Source organism: Danio aesculapii, chromosome 13 (assembly GCF_903798145.1).
Source record: "Danio aesculapii chromosome 13, fDanAes4.1, whole genome shotgun sequence".
NCBI lineage: Eukaryota > Metazoa > Chordata > Actinopteri > Cypriniformes > Danionidae > Danio > Danio aesculapii.
In genome coordinates, this window is record NC_079447.1 from 16,407,839 (window position 1) to 16,428,650 (window position 20,812).

General features: G+C 36.9%; 1 protein-coding gene across 1 annotated transcript in view; it reads right to left on the bottom strand.

Annotated features, from left to right (window-relative positions):
* Nucleotides 1-7,831: 7,831 nt before the first annotated feature.
* Nucleotides 7,832-20,812, bottom strand: part of frmd6 (FERM domain containing 6) — a 33,882-nt gene continuing 20,901 nt past the window's right edge. The window contains exons 7-14 of the mRNA XM_056470735.1: nt 18,448-18,603; nt 18,301-18,366; nt 18,105-18,173; nt 16,748-16,922; nt 14,283-14,591; nt 13,166-13,288; nt 11,766-11,857; nt 7,832-10,638 (exon numbers count right to left, since the gene is read on the bottom strand). Coding sequence (XP_056326710.1) covers nt 10,312-10,638; nt 11,766-11,857; nt 13,166-13,288; nt 14,283-14,591; nt 16,748-16,922; nt 18,105-18,173; nt 18,301-18,366; nt 18,448-18,603 — 1,317 coding nt within the window. The 3' untranslated portion in view covers nt 7,832-10,311. The remainder of the gene's footprint in view (nt 10,639-11,765; nt 11,858-13,165; nt 13,289-14,282; nt 14,592-16,747; nt 16,923-18,104; nt 18,174-18,300; nt 18,367-18,447; nt 18,604-20,812) is intronic.

Here is a 20,812-nt window from a genome sequence, read left to right on the forward strand (position 1 = left end):
ATCATCAGCCCATTTTAGAAATGTTTGGGATGAATAATTTTTATTCACTGTATTTATGTTTTAATTTCAGGGCCAGATAATGTACGTTTCTGGTAGAATGTGCCTTTAGCTCAGGAGTGTCCAAACTCGGTCCTGGAGGGCCGGTGTCCTGCATATTTCAGTTCCAACCCCAATTAAACACACCTGAACTAGCGAATCAAGCTCTTTCTAGGTATACTAGAAGCTTCCAGGGAGGTGTGTTGAAGGAAGTTGGAGCTAAACTATGCAGAACACCGGCTCTCAGGACCGAGTTTGGACACCACCGCTTTAGCTGAAGATCAACAAAACATTCACAGAATGATCTAAACTCAATATAACAAAAATCATCAGTAAGTAAATGAATAAATTGTATTCCAATAAAAGTGAGTGATTTCACTTCAAACGGCCTCAATCCTTCATCAGGAACCACTGGTATTATTATAGTTTTCCCAGTACAAGTATAATTTGCTGTTGACTTGCATTTTATGAACCATCAAGGATCATGGCTGCAACTAAAAATATTTTTAATGTTCTACTGGAGGAAAAAAAGGCATATTGGAAGGACTGAGGGCGAGTAAATTAACAGCACATTTTCATTTTTCAGTGAACCATTTAAGGGAGCCCACCCAAAAATATTTGAAAATGACCTCATCCTTGATTCTCCCTCATGTGGTTTAAAACCTTTAAGAGTATCTTTCCTCCGTTGAACTCAATAGAAGATATTTTGAAGAATGCTGGTAGCTGGCGCCCATCAACTTCCATAGTAGGAAAGAAATACTGTGGAAGTCAAAGATTCTCAGCAAGCATTCATTCATTTTCCTTCGGCTTAGTCCCTTACTTATCAGAAATCGCCACAGTAGAATGAACTACCAACTATTCCAGCATGTTTTACACAGCGACGCAGTACTGGGAAACACCCATACACTCTCGCATACACACATGCACTCACTCATACAGTATGGCCAATTTAGTTTGTCCAATTCACCTATAGCACATGTGTTTTGACTGTGGGGAAAACCGGAGCACCCGAAGGAAACCCACGCAAACATGGGGAGAACATGCAAACTCCACACAGAAACATTGTATTTGAATGGCTCTGAGGTTGAGATTAGAGATTAGGTAGGTCCGGATGATATTACGGCTTCATACCACACTACTTCACATTAAAATTTACACTGCAGCAGTTCTGATGGGTAGCATACTGCGGCATCAAAATGTGCTACCTACTTTTTTAATTGAAAGGTATAGGACAACCTGACAAGGTAGGACAAATCAACACAACATCTGGACTTGTCAAGATGGACTGGTCAATTTACTATGACCTTTTATGTGAAGCTGCTTTGACGTCATCTACATTGTAAAAGCACTATACAAATAAAGGTGAATTGAACTGAATTGAACCAGCGACCTTCTTTCTGTGAGGCAACAGTGCCAACCACAGAGCCACAGTGTCACCCTCCCAGCAACGAGCATTTTTCAAAATGCCTTATTTTTTGTTCAACAAAAGAAAGAAACTAAAACAAGTGAAGTGTGAGTGGCCTAAATGACCGTCTTTTAATTGCTTTTTGGTGGACTATCATTTTAAGAGCGGTTTGACGAAAAGTTTTCTGAGGAACACAAAATAGTTCTTATATGGTACTGCTGTGAAACAACTTTAAATAGAGCATGTTTGTGTATTCTGTGCTAATCTTGCTTTCATGTTAATTCAGTAAACAAACTGAGAGATTAATTGATCATCCGAATAACAACAGAACGCCACCGCCACCTGCTGGAGCATTAAAGCATTACTACAGTATCTTTAAGAACATCGCGCTAATGTTTCGAGACGAGGGCAGCTTCCAGGAACCACTTAAAAGGGCAGATAGCTACAAACATGCTCACAGAACATAACATGTGCTGATTAACACACACACACACTCACACACACACACACACACACACACACACACACACACACACACACACACGCACACACACACACACACACACGCACACACACAAGCAGGTGCCCTTTGTTGATCAAATATCAGTGTGCTATATTTTGACGCTGCCTTGGAAATGATAATATTCGGTATTTTGATAAAGGGTATACGTTTTGGAAACTTTAAATGAACTTCAGAAAAGGTGATTAAACTTTTGGTTTCAAATACCAGAGTAGCTGAGAAAATATGAGGGAGAAATCTTTGTTGAATAAGATTATTTCATTTTCATAAGGCTAATTACATGCTTTGTTTTTTGTTCAGATTTAATAAGGTTTAAGCAAATAGACTTTAAGCCCGAGAATCTGCTAAACTAAAAAACTCATTATCAGAAATCTGTTTGCATTGCTGAAACAAAAAGTTATTAAAAATGCTAGATTTTTCTCTTTTCTTTAATTCCTGTCACATTACATTTTACCCATAACTTAACAAGTTACTTTCCATACACCACAACATTCAAAGAGTGTATTTATTTATTTATACAAATGCATTTGTCATTTTTTACATGGTGTTAAACTTTCATTCAAGTAATCCTATAGGAAAATCCATAAAAATAATAATCAGCACAAATCTTTTTAGCTTTGGTCCTCAAGAACCATTTCTTTTCTTATCGGTGTATCATCCTAAAAATGTGTGACATAAATTTCTGAGTAATGCCTCTGAATTTTAAATAATAATAATGTTGTGTTAGTCTGGTCATTCTCAGCTGGCATCTGGTATTGATGAAGCATTTTCACTCACAGAATGATAACCAAAGGATATTTTCTCTTTTTCTGATCATTGTCTGTAACCTTTAGAGATTGTGTATGAAAATCCCTGCAAATCAGCAGTTTCAGAAACACTCATGACCAATGGCAAGCTCAAATACTCTTAATGGGGTAGTTTGCCCTACAAATAAAAATGTACTCACCATTTACTCACTCTCACGTGCTTCCAAATCTTCACGAGTGTCTTTTTTCTGTTGAACACAAAAGAAGATATTTAGAAGAATGTTGGAATTCAAAAAGCAATGACACCAATAGTAGGAAAAATAAAAGTTTGTGTTAAAGGGAAAAAAGAAACTCAAAACGGTTTGTGAACACTGAGCAAATAGCAAATTTTTTTTAATTATCACTCTAAATCAACTTTTTTTTCCTATTCGCTTGTTAAGTGTGACGTCATGCGAAGCGGCTTCTGGGTTTAAGTGCTCTATCAAACTGTATGGAGAGACTCATCAAATGGTAAAAATAAACATTTACAAAGCGATGTTATACTTTCGAAAATCACACATTTCTATACGTATATCTATGCCTAATATCAGAGGACCAAAAAGTGATGTTTTCTTTTTTAATTGTTAAAATTTAGTTATTTGTGATGCAGCAACTCCAGAGATTGTTGTGTACACCATGATTTCATAAAAAAAAAATGTACTTTCATATGTGATAGGACTAAAAAGGGGCCATAAACTAATATTTTCTCAATTCAAATGAGTAGCGGCTTGGACCCGGAAACAATATTCCATATGTCACCAATACGTCACAACTTAACAAGTGGATTCTGATGCCCATTTTAAACTTTTGACATGCCTGAATTGAGTTGCATGTAATTGGCTAATTAAAATATTATTTAAACAAACATTTAATTTAGTGAACAATCTTTTTTAAATAATATATCTCAAATTTGAATCTGGGAGAAGTCAAGTAAAATAATGTTATTTTGTTATTTGTTGGTGTCATTATTATCAATAGAGTACATTTACCGATCCTACTAAGACGAAGGCCAGTCCACTGTGTCCTGTGTGACCTGAAAACCAAAAGACAAGAATGTGAAGGAAAGCTCGTACAACTACTACAGCTAAAATGTTGAGCAATTAATCTGATAAGTACCATCTAAAAGAAGAAGCCTTCTGTTTCTGTCTCAGATGGAGGCATGTTCACATATAGGACAACAGCTATAAACAAAACAATAAACATAATGCGTTTAAAATTGTTCTAAACTTAAAAGAGTAGCAGGGTTTAATGAAAAATATTGAAAAACAGCACATCTATCCTGCTTTACATTTACATTTAGTCATTTAGCAGACACTTTTATCCAAAGCGACTTACAAATGAGGACAAGGAAACAATTTACACAACTATAAGTGCAACAGTGAACAAGTGCTATAGGCAAGTTTCAGGTGTGTAAAGTCTAAGAAGCAAAGCATTAGTAATGTAATTTTTTTTTGAGTTTTTTTTTTCTTAAAAAGAATGTAAACAAATACAACAGATAGCTAATACATTGTAGGCTGCACTAATATTTATGGTAATATAGCTTAAAATGTATAATACAACAGATTATTGTTTTGTTTTTAACAGTGCCTCCATGTATGCACACATAGTACAGCTATCTTTATGGAAACATCTCATAAACGTAGAACTGTATGACTTTTATAATATAAAAACAAATTCAAAGGTACCCAGGTAGCAAAGAATCCTGGCCCAGAATTGGCATGAAGCTGGTACAGCAGGCATTCATCTGGCACTGGCATACAGCATGTGGGCCAAACATGATCTGGGTTTGGCAGAGGTGGCACTGTCTTTAAGGTGGCACACAAGATTTGGGCCAGATGTAAAATGTAGTATTTGGTCCAGATGTTAAAACTGAAATGTGGGCCACGTAAGTTTGGTCTGTCTTGACCCACAAAAAAATTCTACCAATCAAGCATGCCCATAGTGTGCTTAAAGCACAATGCTTCATAGGTTTATCAATTTTATTGCAATTGTGACACACCAGCCTATCTGGCCCAGTTTAGACCCAGTTATGTGTTATTACCTTGGTTGAGACTTGACGCAGATACTGTATGGTCCATGTTTGACCCTTGTCTGGAAGCCAGACTTGGTCCAGTCATGTACCGTAATTCACTGCGGCATGTGGGCCAGCAAAAGCTGATCGTGTGGGCCAGAGAAATTTAGCCATGTGGGTCATGCTTTACTTGTGAGAACATTTGGTCCCCACAACACACATGGATAGGAGCTAATCAACAGTAGACCTGTGTTATAAGCATTACATTTATTTAACATTAGAAATACAACATCATTAATGTCCCGCATAGCAAAATATCTCTGGCCCACACAATCAGATTTTGCTTGGCCCACACTCCGCAGTGAATTATAGTACATGACTGGACAAAGTCTGGCTTCCAAACACGGACCATATCTGAGCCAAGTCTCAGCCAAGTTAATAACCCATAACTGAGCTTGAACTGGGCCAGATATGTTGGTGTGTCACGACTGCAATGAAATTGATAAACCCATGAATCATTGCACTTTAGGCGTGCTATGAGCGTGCTTTTTCTCAAAGTGAGCTGATTGAATTTTTCTTTATTTGAAAACAATAAAAATGTATTTTAAATGTGGGTTAAAACAGGCCAAACTTACATGGCCTACATACATAATCGTTTTAACATCTGGGCCAAGTATTGTGCGCCACCTTAAAGACGGTGCCACCTCTGCTAAACTAGGGCCATGTTTAGCTCACATGCTGTATGACAGCGCTGGATGAATGTCTGCTGTACCAGATTTATGCCAAATCTGAGCCAGAATTATTTGCTACCTGGGGTTTTGCCATCATAATAAAATAAAATTCTAGTACAAAAAAAAACCCAAATAGCCCTACAAGGCAAGACAACAGAAAATTCATCAATCTTCATCGATAAATTGTTCATTTTGCAGCAATGTAAATTTATTAAATGAGAAAACACACACAGGTGGACTGCAGTATAAAACAGGGCTCACTGTTTGTCGTTTGAGCGACTTTATGATATATGTCGCCCTCTGCTGGAAAAAAGAAAAACATCAATTTAATATCTGTGAAAAAGATAGAGCTGGAATATTCTTATTTTCTAGTCAGCAGCGTTTTTGCAATCTATTATTCTTAGCTTGTAAATATTTCTCTGCCTCTTTCCAAGGTCTGAATTCCTGGAAGATGATAATCTCCAAATGTTTTGTGTCTCTAGAACAGAGAGGCCTTGAGAAGACGTTCCCAACCTTGGCGGAGCGCTGTTTTCTGTCTCTTTATCAGTTTACACGTAAAGAAATATGATGGCTCTGAAGAGACCTGGAAATCAAAATGTGAGCCACCTCTGTTATTTATAAACTACTGGTAAACTACTACAATCATGACAACAATAACATTGTAACATACATTTCTATTACATTTATCTAATAATCCATTAAGCACTTTAAATGGCATAAAGCTTTTTCCTCTATACTTACTGTGCCATTATTTGCATTTAAATAACTTTCCTTAAGATTTTAAGTACAAATTCCCACTATTAACTATTGGCTTATTACCTTCTTATTATTAAGATATTGACTGATTATTAAAGGGCACCTATGATGCAAAATCAACTTTTGGAAGCTGTTTGGACAGAATTGTGTAGGTATAAGACAATTCTAAGGGCCCCAGTACATTTAGCCATGCCTCTGTCCACAGTCATGATGGAGTGATATAAATACAAGTTATTATTTTATTTCTTCATGTTCAAACAGGATTTAAATCCCAGCCATTTGAAGAGCCAGAGCAATGTGACAAAGCAGTGTGGTTTCCCCCACCCAACTGATATTGATTGACGTGCGGAATACCATGTCTCAGTATTAACGCATGTTAAACTATTCCACAAGACAGGATTTTGCAAAGAAACTGGGATTAAAAGATCTGTTACAACTATCTGTGATCCAACTGCACTTCAAGCAATAGTAGCGCTACACTTGGTATTTTTTTATAGGATTTTGAAATCCTTTTTGAGCTACATAATTCACAAATGAAGCCAGCACAGCTGCATAGTGCACAACTCTAAACAAGAATGCCTCAATCACACAAGAGGAGTCCCGTGAAGTGGATGTTTAATTACACATCCTGTTTAATTACAGTAATTAGCTATAATGTATCTTTGAAGTTACCTATATGGTCGGTATCTTGTCACATTTTCCACAAGTTGATGAAAAAAAAACAGCATAACACGTTAATACATGAGTGTGTTGCTTTTGTTTATGTGAATGTTGTAACAGCATTTGTGTGTTGCTCATTAATCTTACAGTGGTATTTGTGACTCTGGGTCTCCGTTTCATTGTGTCATCATTTCATCCAGTTGCGGTCTGTCATTTTCTGCATTTATCCTGACAGTTAAAGAGCAAAAGAGTGGGTGGGGAGAGCCATCTCATTTTCATTTCAAGGCACAGGGGCCAAAACAGCTACAATTACACCCGACCAAGAAATGTACCTTTTTAACAGGGTAAAATAAATGATCTGATGGGTATTTTAACCTTAAACTTCACAGACACATTCTGGAGACCTGATCTTGTAAAAAGCCAACATTAGAGCGCTTTAATACTTTTAAAGTATGATCTTATTCCTACCCAAGACCTAAACCCAACCACTACCTAACTAACTATTAATTTATTGAGCTTAAAGAATTGTACCTTTAAAAAAAAGTGACTTGAAAAAGTGGTTAATGGAAACTGAAATTACAGAGATTGATTAAATTATCTGAACAATTTTTGCATTAAAATGAATAGAAAAAAATTTGTAACTGAAATATCGGACTACTTAAATAGTATATTGTTAGAAAAGTGGCTAATTCATATGATTTCCTTCGAATGAAAAGCTATGAGAGTAAAGAAAAACGTGACCCCAAACCTACCACCTACCCCCCATTGAGGAATGTGCTAAAGTTCAACTAAAATGTATAACAACAACAAAAAAGACTGAATAAATACAAATTAGCCACCAAATCAAAAAGTTACCAATTGCTGCTGATTTAACACAAGATCTCAAGTCTCAAAACGTGTTTAAATAAAAAAAAAAAGACAACACAATTACAAATGAAGGTACCTTTTATTGCAAACATTTGAGGACTTTGGCACCTGCAAGGCACAGAATACACTTCCATGAGCGTACAGAGTCGAATGGGTCTGCAAAGGAACTGGGGAAAATAATTATTTCACTTTCACATAGGGAATTCCTTTCACAGAAAGGACAAAGTCTAGCTGCAGACAAAGAGTTAACAGTACGTGGAGCCCAAGTATGATGGGTTATCATCCGACACAAGCGTTTAGTCTCCATGAACTCCAGCAGCAACCAAAATTACTGTTAAGACGGCCATTTCGAACCCACTGCTGCTTTTCAAAGGGGCAGGGATGAATGTGAAGACTGATCAGGACATCTACAGGTAATAAAGTCATGCACCTATGCAAAGAAGAGCAAAACTGCACTCATCTACTTCATGTTTAGGGTCTACCTTCCTTTGAATGGAGTGCGCACACGCTTTCTTGCTTAGATGAAAGAATAGAATGTTGCAACCTTTATATAAGGCTTCTAATACTGTCTCCCATTAACAGCTTAATACTGACAGGCAACACACCATTAAAACACACACACACACGCAGCAGTCATTCTTTAGAAAACTACATAATAAAGAAATATTAACTTCCAGTTTGACATAAAGGCAAAAGACAGATTAAGATACTGGGGAAGCCTATGAAAGACTTGATTTAGATTTTCTTTTCCCCCCTTGATTAGGCGGTTTGTGCGCAAACGTCTCTACATCAAGAGAATGAAATTCCCATCAGTCTTTCGACACACCCGGCACCAGGCCCTCTGATTATGATGCACACATGATTCAGTACCACAATCCCAAAAAGCTCATTAGGTTTAGTGTTATTCTTGGAGACGGGACTGGGGCGTTTCGTCGACAAGGCTGCTGGAAGTACAAGGGAGTGCAGAAACTTTAGTTTTATATTCAGAAAAACTGCATAGTGAATTCAAGGCACTGAGGGTTTACACACAAACACACACACTTTGGTAAGGCAGCTTTTTTCTTGGTTTTGAGCATTTTCATGATGCAAATTCCCTTGATTTTTTTTTTAATACCGATGCAAACTAAATGACCTTAAAGGGATAGTTCAACCAAAAATGAAAGATTCTGTCATCATTTATTCACTGTAATGTCATTCCAAAATCCATACCTGTATGACTTGTTTCCTTGTGGAACACAGGAGATATTTAGCAGCATGTACCTGTTGCTCTTTTCTGTAAACTACAATTAAATAGTAACTAGAACTTGTGTAAGTGTTCTCATAAAACCTATCATATCAGTGTTAAGTAGCACCTGAAATCCATAAAAGTGCTTATATGGCTTTAAAGGATTTGAATAACGATATAAAGTTTATCATGAAAAAAGATTTGAAATAATAGTCAAGAGTTGATGCCATATTGAATTTAAAGGTATAGTCAACTCAAAAATGTAAATTCAATGGGATAGTTTACCCAAAAATATTAAATCTGCCATCATTTATTCATCCTTGGCTCGTTCAAAAGCTTTTTTGTTTGATTTCTTTCTTTCTTTATACAGATATTTTGAAAGATGAAGGTAGTTGGTACCCACTGACTTTCATAGAGAAAAAAACTTGTAAAAGTTTAAAACAGGTCTCAAACTTGATTCCTGGAGAGCCGCAGCACTGCACAGTTTTGCTAATCCACCCTAATCAAACACAACTGATCCAACTAATCAAGGTGTTCAAGACTACTAAAGACTATTAAGCAGGTGCGAGTAGGGGGTGGTTGGAGCTAAACTATGCAGAGCTGCGGCCTTTCAGGAATTCCATTGGTTAAGGATGTAAGTAAAGGATGAGGTAATGTTTGTTTTTGGAAGAACTATTTCATTCAGTCATCATGTGCTCACCCTGCATGTCTTTGCTCTGTAGAACAGAAAAAGAAATACTTTGAGGAATGTTGACAACTTGAGTTTCGGTTTCCACTTGATGGACAAAAAGACACAGGAAATCAATGGTAACCAAACTATTTGGAAATCAACATTCTTCAAAAATGTATTTTTTTTTGTGCTCTGCAGACAAAAATGCCTTAATGTCTGAAAAAAACAAGGTGGCAAGTAAATGATAACAATTTTAAATATATAATGGACACACAAACTTCATAACTTAAGATTTTATAGATTCTTTTGTGCTGAAATTGCTTTTAGATGTTAATAAAACAAGAATATAATTGTATCCACATAAATAGTACATCGAGTACACACTCGTTATGTTTTAAAGCTTGTCATAAATTGACATCTTTAAAGATGATGCCACACAAGATTACGTTTATGATAGCTTTTGCATCCTTTTTTATTGTAACAGCATTGAAAAATGCAACCAGCACAGCCATCAGAATTTCTGTTCCACAAAAAGAAATTTAGGAAGGTCTCTGGAATGACATAAGAGTGAGCAGATAATCACACGATTTCCGTATTTTCCCATCCCTTCATTTGTTCTCGGGCACTTTTACAATTCTATCTGCCTTACACCACAAATTCTGGTTCTGCTTCTGTGGTCAGGTGGCCGGTGGTCAGATCTTCTCGGTCTAGATCCAGAGAGAAATACTTGCTGGTTCTCTTGATGGGGAATGCGTGCTGGTTATTCCGGATGCCAGCACACTGATCGGCAAGTCCCTGATATCCACAGCCGACCGTTCCTCCGAGGTCTGGCTCGCAGCCGAATGTATAGCTGTGTGCGGTGTCCTGGCAGAGCTCCGCCCACTGCTGACAGTCCCTCTGGAAGAGGCGAACATCATCCAGTGATTGGCTGTGCCGGTCTGTGGAGCTCTGACCCTTCCTGCCCATCGCCGTCTAATAAAACGAGACAAGAAAACAAACATCAGCACAGGGGAAATTAAAAAAGCTGCATGAAAACACAGAAACCACACTGTTGAGAAACAAAAATAATAAAAGTCAATCATAGAAATTTTAATGGAACTACATTGGCTTTATTGGACTCCTCTACTGATCATTTATTTAGTGACCTGTAAAAAAACAATAAATCCTAATGCAATGTTTACCAAAACACATTAGAAACTAGGGCTGCGCTATATTGGACATTGCAATATTTAGTTTGTCTGTGATATATATTGCGATATAAATATAATATCACAAGATGACTTACAACTGTTATATAACTTATAACATTTTACATTGATTAGAATGATTTTGTGGAGGAGGATCTGTGTCACAATCAGAAGTGATCAAGGCCTTGCAGATCGCTGGAAAACTTGCACTATCACCCGGACTACAATTCTTCCAATGAAATAAACTACGAATCCCATCATTCCCTGCACTCACACACCTGGCCCAGATCCGCTTTGATTACCCAAACTGTAAACACAGCACACATACACACATGTTTGCAGAGTCTTGTTGTTTGTAAAATTTCTAAGCGTCATTCTTGCCTTGCCCTTCTGTGTTTTGACCCAAGTTTTGTTTATCCTTCCTGTTGTTGTTGTTGTTGTTTGTTTGCTTGCTTGCTTGCCTGCTTTTGACTACGCTCTTGGATTTCCTGTATTCTCCTGTTTACCCCTGTTTTGACCATTGCTTGCCTGACTAATCTCTTAAATCAGGGGTTCTCAAACTTTTGAGCCTGCGACCCCCAAAATAACAATTCCAGTGTCTCGGGACTATCCTCCCACTATCCTCGATGGTGGTTATAAACATACAAACGTTGCACACACAGCAATAAAATCTCGGAGAGTGTTGAGCTGTACTCTCAAATGAATTTACAGATGAGAAAGGACAATGCGGTGTGGTGTAGGGTAAGTCTGCCCTAAACAAATACTGTTAAGAAAAGTGGGGTTGCCAGCGCTGTTAAAAGAGATTACAGCATTACTGGAAAAACAATGATACAGCTCGAAATGTCCTCGCTTTCACTTCAGTGGTCATGTAACAGATATAAAGTGTGTGCATGCGCATATGTGTAGGTGCACCTGAGGGAGACATTCAATGCTCTGGCCTCTCATTCTCACTACAGTCTCTGATGAGCTGGATGTGGAGGAGCTGACTTCCTTCACCACTAACCCTGAAAAAGAGAGAGCAAACACAAAATGCAACACGCAATTAAAATAGTCATTCATGAGATATTTGAAAGTTACTGATAAGTAAAAATACCAATGCTGGCTTAATATGAATTTTGGGCGATTAAAACAGTCCACATAGGGCCATGTACACTTGCACTAAATGGAGGAAAAATCCTGGAATGTTTTCCTCCAAAATCTTGATTTCTCTATGACTAAAGAAATCTACTTGGATGACCCGAGGGTGATTGCTGTTCATTATTAACAGGCAAAGAGCAACAAGCATTTTTGTAAACCATTAAAAAGACCAATTTCAAGCTATTTAATTATTCTAGAGGAAGGCTAAGGTAGAAAAAAAATCTTAATGTATTACAATCATTTCCTCAACCTTTGAAAATCCCTTTACAAATTTAAATAGTGGTACTAGACTCTAAGTTTGGAGTAAAAGGTAAGCTACAGTGCTAATCCCTGTCTGCACAGATGAAACAGCGCTAATTTACACACCTGTCAGCAACAGGCGTGGTGGATACACCTGTCCTGAACCCACTAATTAAAGGTGTATGCTGTGTATTTTAATCTTGGCACTATAAATAAACGCACACTTCACCCATCAAAACATCTATTTTTTGCTACGTAACAATATTGAACATTTTATTATGTCATACATTACAATAATAGTAATTTATTACAATAATATTTCTAATAACTGATTTATTTATCTTTGCCATGATGACAGTGCATTATATTTTACTAGATATTTTTCAAGATACTAGTATTCAGCTTACACGTGCAATTTAAAGGCTTGACATGGTTAATTAGGCAAGTCATTGCATAACGATGGTTTGTTCTGTAGACAATCTACAAAACTGCTTAAGGGTACTAATAATCTAGACCTGAAAATGGTCTGGCTTTTATTCTAGCTGAAATAAAACAAATAAAACCTTCTCCAGAAGAACAAATATTATAGGAAATTCTGTGAAAAATTCCTTGCTCTGTTAAACATCAGTTGGGAAATATAAAAAAAAAAGAAATTTACAGGAGGGCTTATAATTATGACTTCCACTGTACACACACACACACACACACACACACACACACTTCTGTGATAATACTATATTTCAACATCATTAATCCAGTCCTTAATTCCCTTGAAATCTAAATCCAATCCCCAAGCTATTATTAGGATTTTAAGAGGAGCAGCGTTTTTATTAACACATTGTTATCATTAAACAAATTCTGTCACTTTTTACCAATTGAATGAATAAATTAAATATTATTGATTTCTATTTTGTAATAATATGATATAATCCTACCGGAGCATCCGTTGTTCTGTGCAGACAGCATGTCCTCTGTGATGTGGATGCACAATTCCTGGCTGAGCTCTAAATCATCAAGATCTTCACAACTTTTAGGATCATCAACCAACATCTCGATCTCTAAAGAAACACAAACACACACAGACTCTTAATGCTGATTGCTACTGCCTGAAAATTTACTTTTCTATTCAGGAGAATCCTACACTACCAGACAAAAGTCTTGTTGCCTATCCAAGTTTTAGGAACCACAAATAATAACTTGACTTCTAGTTGATCACTTGGTATCAGAAGTGGCTTATATGAAAGGCAAAGGCCTCTAGATTATGCTTATTTTACAAAAATAAAATATGATCATGCTTTAGTTTTTTTAATGATTTAATTAGGACAGTAAGGTCTGACTTTGCTTAGACACAAGTCTTGTCACTTAATATAAATAATGTACAGTATAGAATATAAAGTCAAGGTGTAGTGTAAAAAGAATGTATATTGTGTTTGATTTTCATGAACTTGGAGCACTGCATCCATACATCTCTGTAATGACTCAAATAACTTTGATTAATAGTCATCTGGAATGGCAAAGAAAGCGTTCTTGCAGAACTCCCAGAGTTCATCAAGATTCATTGGATTCATCTTCAATGCTTCCTCCATCTTACGCCGGAAATGCTCAATAATGTTCATGTCTAGTGACTGGGCTGGCCAATCCTGAAGCACCTTGACCTTCTTTGCTTTCAGGAACTTTGATGTGGAGGCTGAAGTATGAGAAGCGCTATCCTGCCTATTCTGTGAGAATCTTGAGTCCATGCGGGTTCCAATATGTCTTCTGTAGTATTTGTGATGATTCATCAGAAAAATCAACCTTCTTCCACTTACAACTGTGATCGACGACAAGACTTTTGTCAGGTAGTGTATGTAGAACTGACTTTATATATTTATTAGATTGGTTTTTACTTTTAACTTATAAAAATGTATAAGTTGGCACCCCTAACCAGTCAGTCCATTAAAACATCACCACAACAAGATTTGATGAATGTACACACTTAAATCACATGGCATTTATTGTTCATACTGGTATTACCAATATAATAAGTAACACATTCATGCACGAGTCTCCTACCGTCTTCATCCAGGCAGTGCTCTTTGCTGCTGCTCTCGATGCCAGACGTGTGTGTGCTGGCATGACTGGTGTTGGAAGACGAGTGTGTCCTCAGCGGACGGTGGGGTGTGTTTGTAGGGGTCCGGAAACTGTCTGTGTCGACGCCGGATGTGCGGGAGCTGCCATGACTTGTGGTGGAGTGCCGTGAAAAGGGATTGGGTCGCGATGTGCTTCCCGCACTGCTGCCGCTGGCACGTGAACGCTGCTCCAAATGATCCATGTCCGCCTCCAGAGCATCACTGATATACGACTCCCGGTACTGCTTCTTTTCTGAGAACACACACACAGAGATTAATGTCAACCATATGCTTCAAGTCCTATGTGAAGCAAAACATGAAACATGAACCTTTTCTCTCTTTTTTGTTGTTGTTGTCGTTCAGTTGTTATGGTAGTAGTACAACCAAAAAAAAAAAAAAGAAAGCGAGAGAGAGCGAAGGTTCATTGTGTCATGTGTGTGAAGCTGTTAGTTGATATTTTCATGCCAAATCATTATACATTTATGCTCTGAATTAATTAGAAAATTTACTTGTACACATAGTGAATGTGTCAGCAAAACAAATTGCAAAAGTTTAAAAAATAATAATAATTTTCACTCAGAAATACAAGAAAATTTCTTAAATAACTGCACAAAATGAAAGCCAACACATCAAATTAAACTAATGCTTAATCATGAAACATTCATGCTCTGTGTTCTGTGTCAGCAATAAGTTGCATAGTTAAGTATTATTATTATTAATAATAATTAATTAATTAATTAATTAAATAATTAATTAATAATTACAATGGAAAGTAACAAATTGAACTAAATGACATTTGAATAGAAAAACCCAATAGTATTTAATTGTAAAACTGCACTAAAATGAGCTGTTTCATCCACAATTCTAACACTTAGAGTATTTTTTAGAGTGATTATGCAACTAATAGATGGTTATTTGTTTATTTTGTCTCCAATATATCAGGTGCACTTAACTAATGTGTACTTAATCATCTGATACAATTCAATATATATAACATACATGTTGATGCACTGCAATTACATGTTAACATCTTACATTTAAGTAGCACTGGTTACACAATTTTACAGTGCACATGCATAAGATATTATTTGGGTTTTATATGGCATCTACATGTGGCAGCGGGTAGCACTGTTGCCTCACAGCAAGAAGGTCGCTAGTTTGAGCCAGTTGGAATTTGTGTGCGGAGTTTGCATGTTCTCCCCATGTTCGCGTGGGTTTCCTCCACAGTCCAAAGACATGCGGTATAGGTGAATTGGGCTAGCCAAATTGTCCATAGTATATGTGTTAATTAGAGTGTATGGGTGTTTCCCAGTGATGGGTTTCAACTGGAAGGGCATCCGCTGCGTAAAACATATGCTGGATAAGTTGGCGGTTCATTCCGCTGTGGCAACCCCAGATTAATAAAGGGACGAAACTGAAAAGAAAACGAATGAATGAATAAACGGCATCTACATGGATTAAGGTAAGTTTTATTGAAATGTGACGCGTCTCAGATAACCATTTGCAGATGAACACGGCTATTATAGCATGTCAATAACAGTAAATAACACTGACTCAGCAGTAAATGTTTCAGAACAATGTGGTTACAGGAAACTCAAGGTTTTAATGTTAGTACATAGTAGTTAAGGACATATAATATAAATTGTGACCACTAGTTTTAACACCTTGCTTGATTTAAAGGAGTAGTTCACCCAAAAATAAAAATTATCCCATGATTTTCTCACCCACGAACCATCCAGCAAACACAGTCAGAATAGTTTTGAATTTTACCATAGCTCTTTCATGCTGTATAATGGTGTTGGGTAGTGGCTTTAATTTTTGAAAAATATAAAAATCAATCATAAAACTAACCTATAATCCGACAGGGGGTTGACGCATATCTTATGAATCAGACCGATGTGTTTTTGTAACAAAAATGTTTATATTTTTGAAAGTATAAACAAATCACAGACTTCCGGCTGCTGCCAAATCCACATTCTCGACTTTCTGACTCGACACATGACGTAAATCGCATTCATAGAAGAAAATTTGGTGAGAGCAGACAAATGAGGACAACTACATGCTTGTAAATAACTGAAAGTGGAAAAATGTCAGAAGATATTCTTCTGTGGTAAGCGATTCAAACAGAATGTGTCTATTGCCAGAACTTTCACTACAAATGCATCATGCACCGTGTCAAGAAGTGGGTTAGTTTGACAACAGATTTATAATTATTTCTAATTATTTCTATTTCTGTCTGAAAGAAGAAAGTCATATACACCAAGGATGGCTTGAAGGTGTGTAAATAATTGGGAAATCATCATTTATGGGTGAACTATTCCTTTAAAGATGGGTCTTAACCGTCTCTCATGTGCATTATTTCAATTATTAGCTGTTACAACAAATATGTTATGACTATTCTCCAAATACCTTCATTTTCTTCCAGCCGCCGCACCTGTTTGAGCACAGGCTGCAGGTTCATGTACAGTCGATGGCTGTTGCTGAGCAGCTGGAGGAGGTGTCGAGAGCGCAGAGGACAGCCTGTGTAGTACATCAGCTTCCTGGCAGATGGCAAACCATCAGGGAGAATCTCAAACCTTTTACCCTGTGGAAACAACATGGGGTCAACAGTTCATTCCTTTGAAAACTCTATGGGTCTCATTTATAAATGTGGTGTACACACTAAACGGGGGCGGAAATGTGAGTAAGTCACTTCCCAAAAAAGGTTGTGCTTTATAAAAAGTAAAGTTTATGGGAGAATGTGCGCAGTGGTAAGTAAATAAATTTAACCTAAATATTGACTTAATTGAACCATTTAAAGTCATTATATGAGTCATAATTATTAATAAAACAAATAATTTATTCTGGTATACACTTTTAGGAAGCTTTCTATGAAAATGTTTCATAAATGAGACCCTATAACCCTAGTAATCCCAATGACACAGAATTATACACAGCCATATCACCCTGGAGCCTGAGACCAGTTACTCACTGAAGCTAAGCAGGGCTGATCCTGGTCAGTATCTGGATGGGAGACCACATGGGAAAACTAGGCTGCTGTTGGAAGTGGTGTTAGTGAGGCCAGCAGGGGGCGCTCAACTGTGGTCATAAAAAATCCCATAGCACTTCTCGTAAAGAGTAGGGGTGTAACCCCCGTGTGTCCTGGCCAAATCCCCTCCATTGGCCCTTACCCATCATGGCCTCCCAATCATCCCTATCCACCGAATTGACTCTATCACTGTCTCTTCACTCCACCAGTAGCTGGTGTGTGGTGAGCACACTGGCGCCGTTGTCCTGTGGCTGCCGTCGCATCATCCAAGTGGATGCTGCACACTGGTGGTGGTGTGGAGAGACCCCTCTCATGATTGTGAAGTGCTTTGGGTGTATGGCTATACACAATAAGTGCGCTATATAAATACACACATTACATTACTTCTGTTCATTTACAGAAATAGTTCACCCAAAAACTAAAATTGTCCATTATACATATTCTTTACTTGTTTCATACCGGTTTGAGTTTTTTTTTTTGTTCTGTCAAACACAAAAGAAGATATTTTAAAGAATGTTGTAAACCTGCAACCATTTACTTCCATTGTAGGAAAAAACAAATGCTATGGAAGTCAATGGTAACAGCGTTTAGCATTCTTCAAAATATCTTCTTTTGTGGTCATCAGAACAAAAAAAAAACCTCACACTGGTTTAGAGCAAGTAAATGATGACAGTTTTTTTATTTTAGGGTGAACTATCCATTTAAATTCATGCCTCTAAAAAGCACCGTAATACTGACCACAAACACCAGCTTTCCTACATTGGTCCAGGGAAAATCGTACAAGAGTTGCCTGACTGTTCCCACATTCTGGAAAAAAAATATTAAGAAAAAAAGTAATTATAATCAAAAATATAAATAATAAAATATTTATACAATATATAAAAGCTGTATTTTATACATTTTCTCCACTAAATAAGTGTTCTAAAGAGCAAACCTGAAAAATCTGAATCCCACGTAAGGTCAGTCCCAGAGTTAAAGAGGCATCCAGCTCTTTCTTATCCTGACAGAAAGAAAATATCACATGTATTTTAAAACTGTCTGAATGAGCACTCTCAAATACAGTCAAAAGTTCTTCACTGACCTTGTAAAGGCGGTAATAATGAACAGCCACATCATCTAAGAGTGCTGCTTCCTTTATGTACTTAAGCTGAGCCTCTGAGGCTGTACAGGCAAACTGTTCCTTGTGCATGTTGGGAATATGGCGAAGAATATAGTCACATCCTCTCTTTGCAATGACCTAAAAAAGACAAAAGCGGTATAATAAAACCTCACATTCTGACTGTTATTCTGGATTGCTGCATTTATATATTATTTCATGGAGACTGGAGCAGTTTAAAGCAGAATCTTTTTTTTTTTCGTTTGATTTCACCTGAACCTGAAGTTTACATCTACACTATATTCAATATTAGTGTTTTCATAGCCTTTTTGTGTGTAGTTCTACAAGCAGCAATTTACACTATTTATTTAACAATTTTAGTTTATCTGTGTTATTTTAGTAGTCTTATTCATATTTGTCAGTTTTTTTATTTTTATTCTTTGTGTTTTAATTTAATTTAGGTTTGTTTTAATAATTTTTAAGGCTATTGTAACAATGTTTTGTTTTTGTTGTTTTTTTTTTTTAAATGTAAGTTATTGCAAAGAGATACAATTCATCATCAACATCAGTAGACATTTGTCACTTTACCAGTTTAAATTTCCTAATCAGGGATAAAACACTAATGTCTTCATGACAGTAACAAAACAACATATCACATTGCATTTTCTTACATCATTCATACCAAAATTATTTACAGAAAAAAAGTGTGGAAGCCATATTTACGGTGAAAATATATCCAAATAGTTCGATAACAAAAAGACATTAGGTTGAATTGGAGTAATGTATTGAATGCAACTGGACCAGAAGTAAACAAATGTATTTTTTTGGTAATGCACACAGCATGTCATTTTCTCATTAATGAACATATTTTTCAAAATGTCAACCCAATCTTGCATTTGTGGCCCCTCAATCCAATCTTGCATTGGGTTTATTCCAGCATCTAGTAATAGCCTTTTTTTACTTGAAACAAGGATGATTCTTTATATATATTTGTTTTTCATGTTTTTTAAAGATATCCAATGACGACTTACCCAAATAAAGTACCTCAAAGCTGAAATCAGTTGAAGTATTTAAGATCTTTTCTAAAATGCGAAGACAAGTAAACCTTTCCAAAAACTTCTAATATTGAGACGTGAAATGAAAATTTGTTTATTTTTTATGTTTGTATAGTTAATTTATAATTTTTTTTTTAAAGGAAACAAGGAGACATTTTTTAAATGTACATTTATGTTTATATGAATGTACACTCACCGGCCACTTTATTAGGTACACCTGTCCAACTGCTCATTAATGCAAATGTCTAATCAGCCAATCACATAGCAGCAGCTCAATGCATTTAGGCATGTAGACATGGTCAAGACGATCTACTGCAGTTCAAATTAAGCATCAGAACCTTGAGGGGGATGGGCTACAGCAGCAGAAGACCACAATGGGTGCCACTCCTTTCAGCTAAGAACAGGAAACTAAGGCTATAAAAAATTGCTCACCAATCATTGCTAAGGCTCACCAAAATTGGACAATGGAAGATTGGAAAAATGTTGCCTGGTCTGATGGGTCTCGATTTCTGCAGCAACATTCAGATGGTAGGGTCAGAATTTGGCGTCAACAACATGAAAGCATGAATCCATCCTGCCTTGTATCAGCGGTTCAGGCTAGTGGTGGTGGTGTAATGGTGTGGAGGATATTTTTTGGCACACTCTGGCCCCATTAGTACCAATTGAGCATCGTGCCAAATACAGCCTACCCGAGTATTATTGCTGACCATGTCCATAAAGCCTGAATCATCTTAGACTGGTTTCTTGAATATGACTGAGTTCACTGTACTCAAATGGCCTCAACAGTCACCAGATCCCAATCCAATAGAGCACCTTTTGGATGTGGTGGAACAGGAGATTCACATCATGGACGTGCAGCCGACAAATCTGCAGCAACTGCGTGATGCTATCATGTCAAAATGGACCAAAATCTCAGAGGAATATTTCCAGTACCTTCTTGAATTTATGCCACGAAGGATTAGGGCAGTTCTGAAGGCAAAAGTGGGTCCAGCCCGGTACTGGTAAGGTGTACCTAATAAAGTGGCCGGTGAGTGTATGTGTGCATGCTCATTTAAATCACAAAGAACTGTTTTGGAGTACATTTTACCGGTCAGCTGTGACAATATACTCATTTTGGCACATTACCAGACACCACCATTATTTTTGTTTGTTTTTTTACAGAAGCAATTAGAACTGCTTGTAAAAAAAGACAGACATACTGCAGATATAATCATAGTTGTCATCCTTGGCTATGGTAATGTCCCTGAACACTTAACATAAAAAACTGTAATCTGTTCACCAGCTCAGTCTGCACC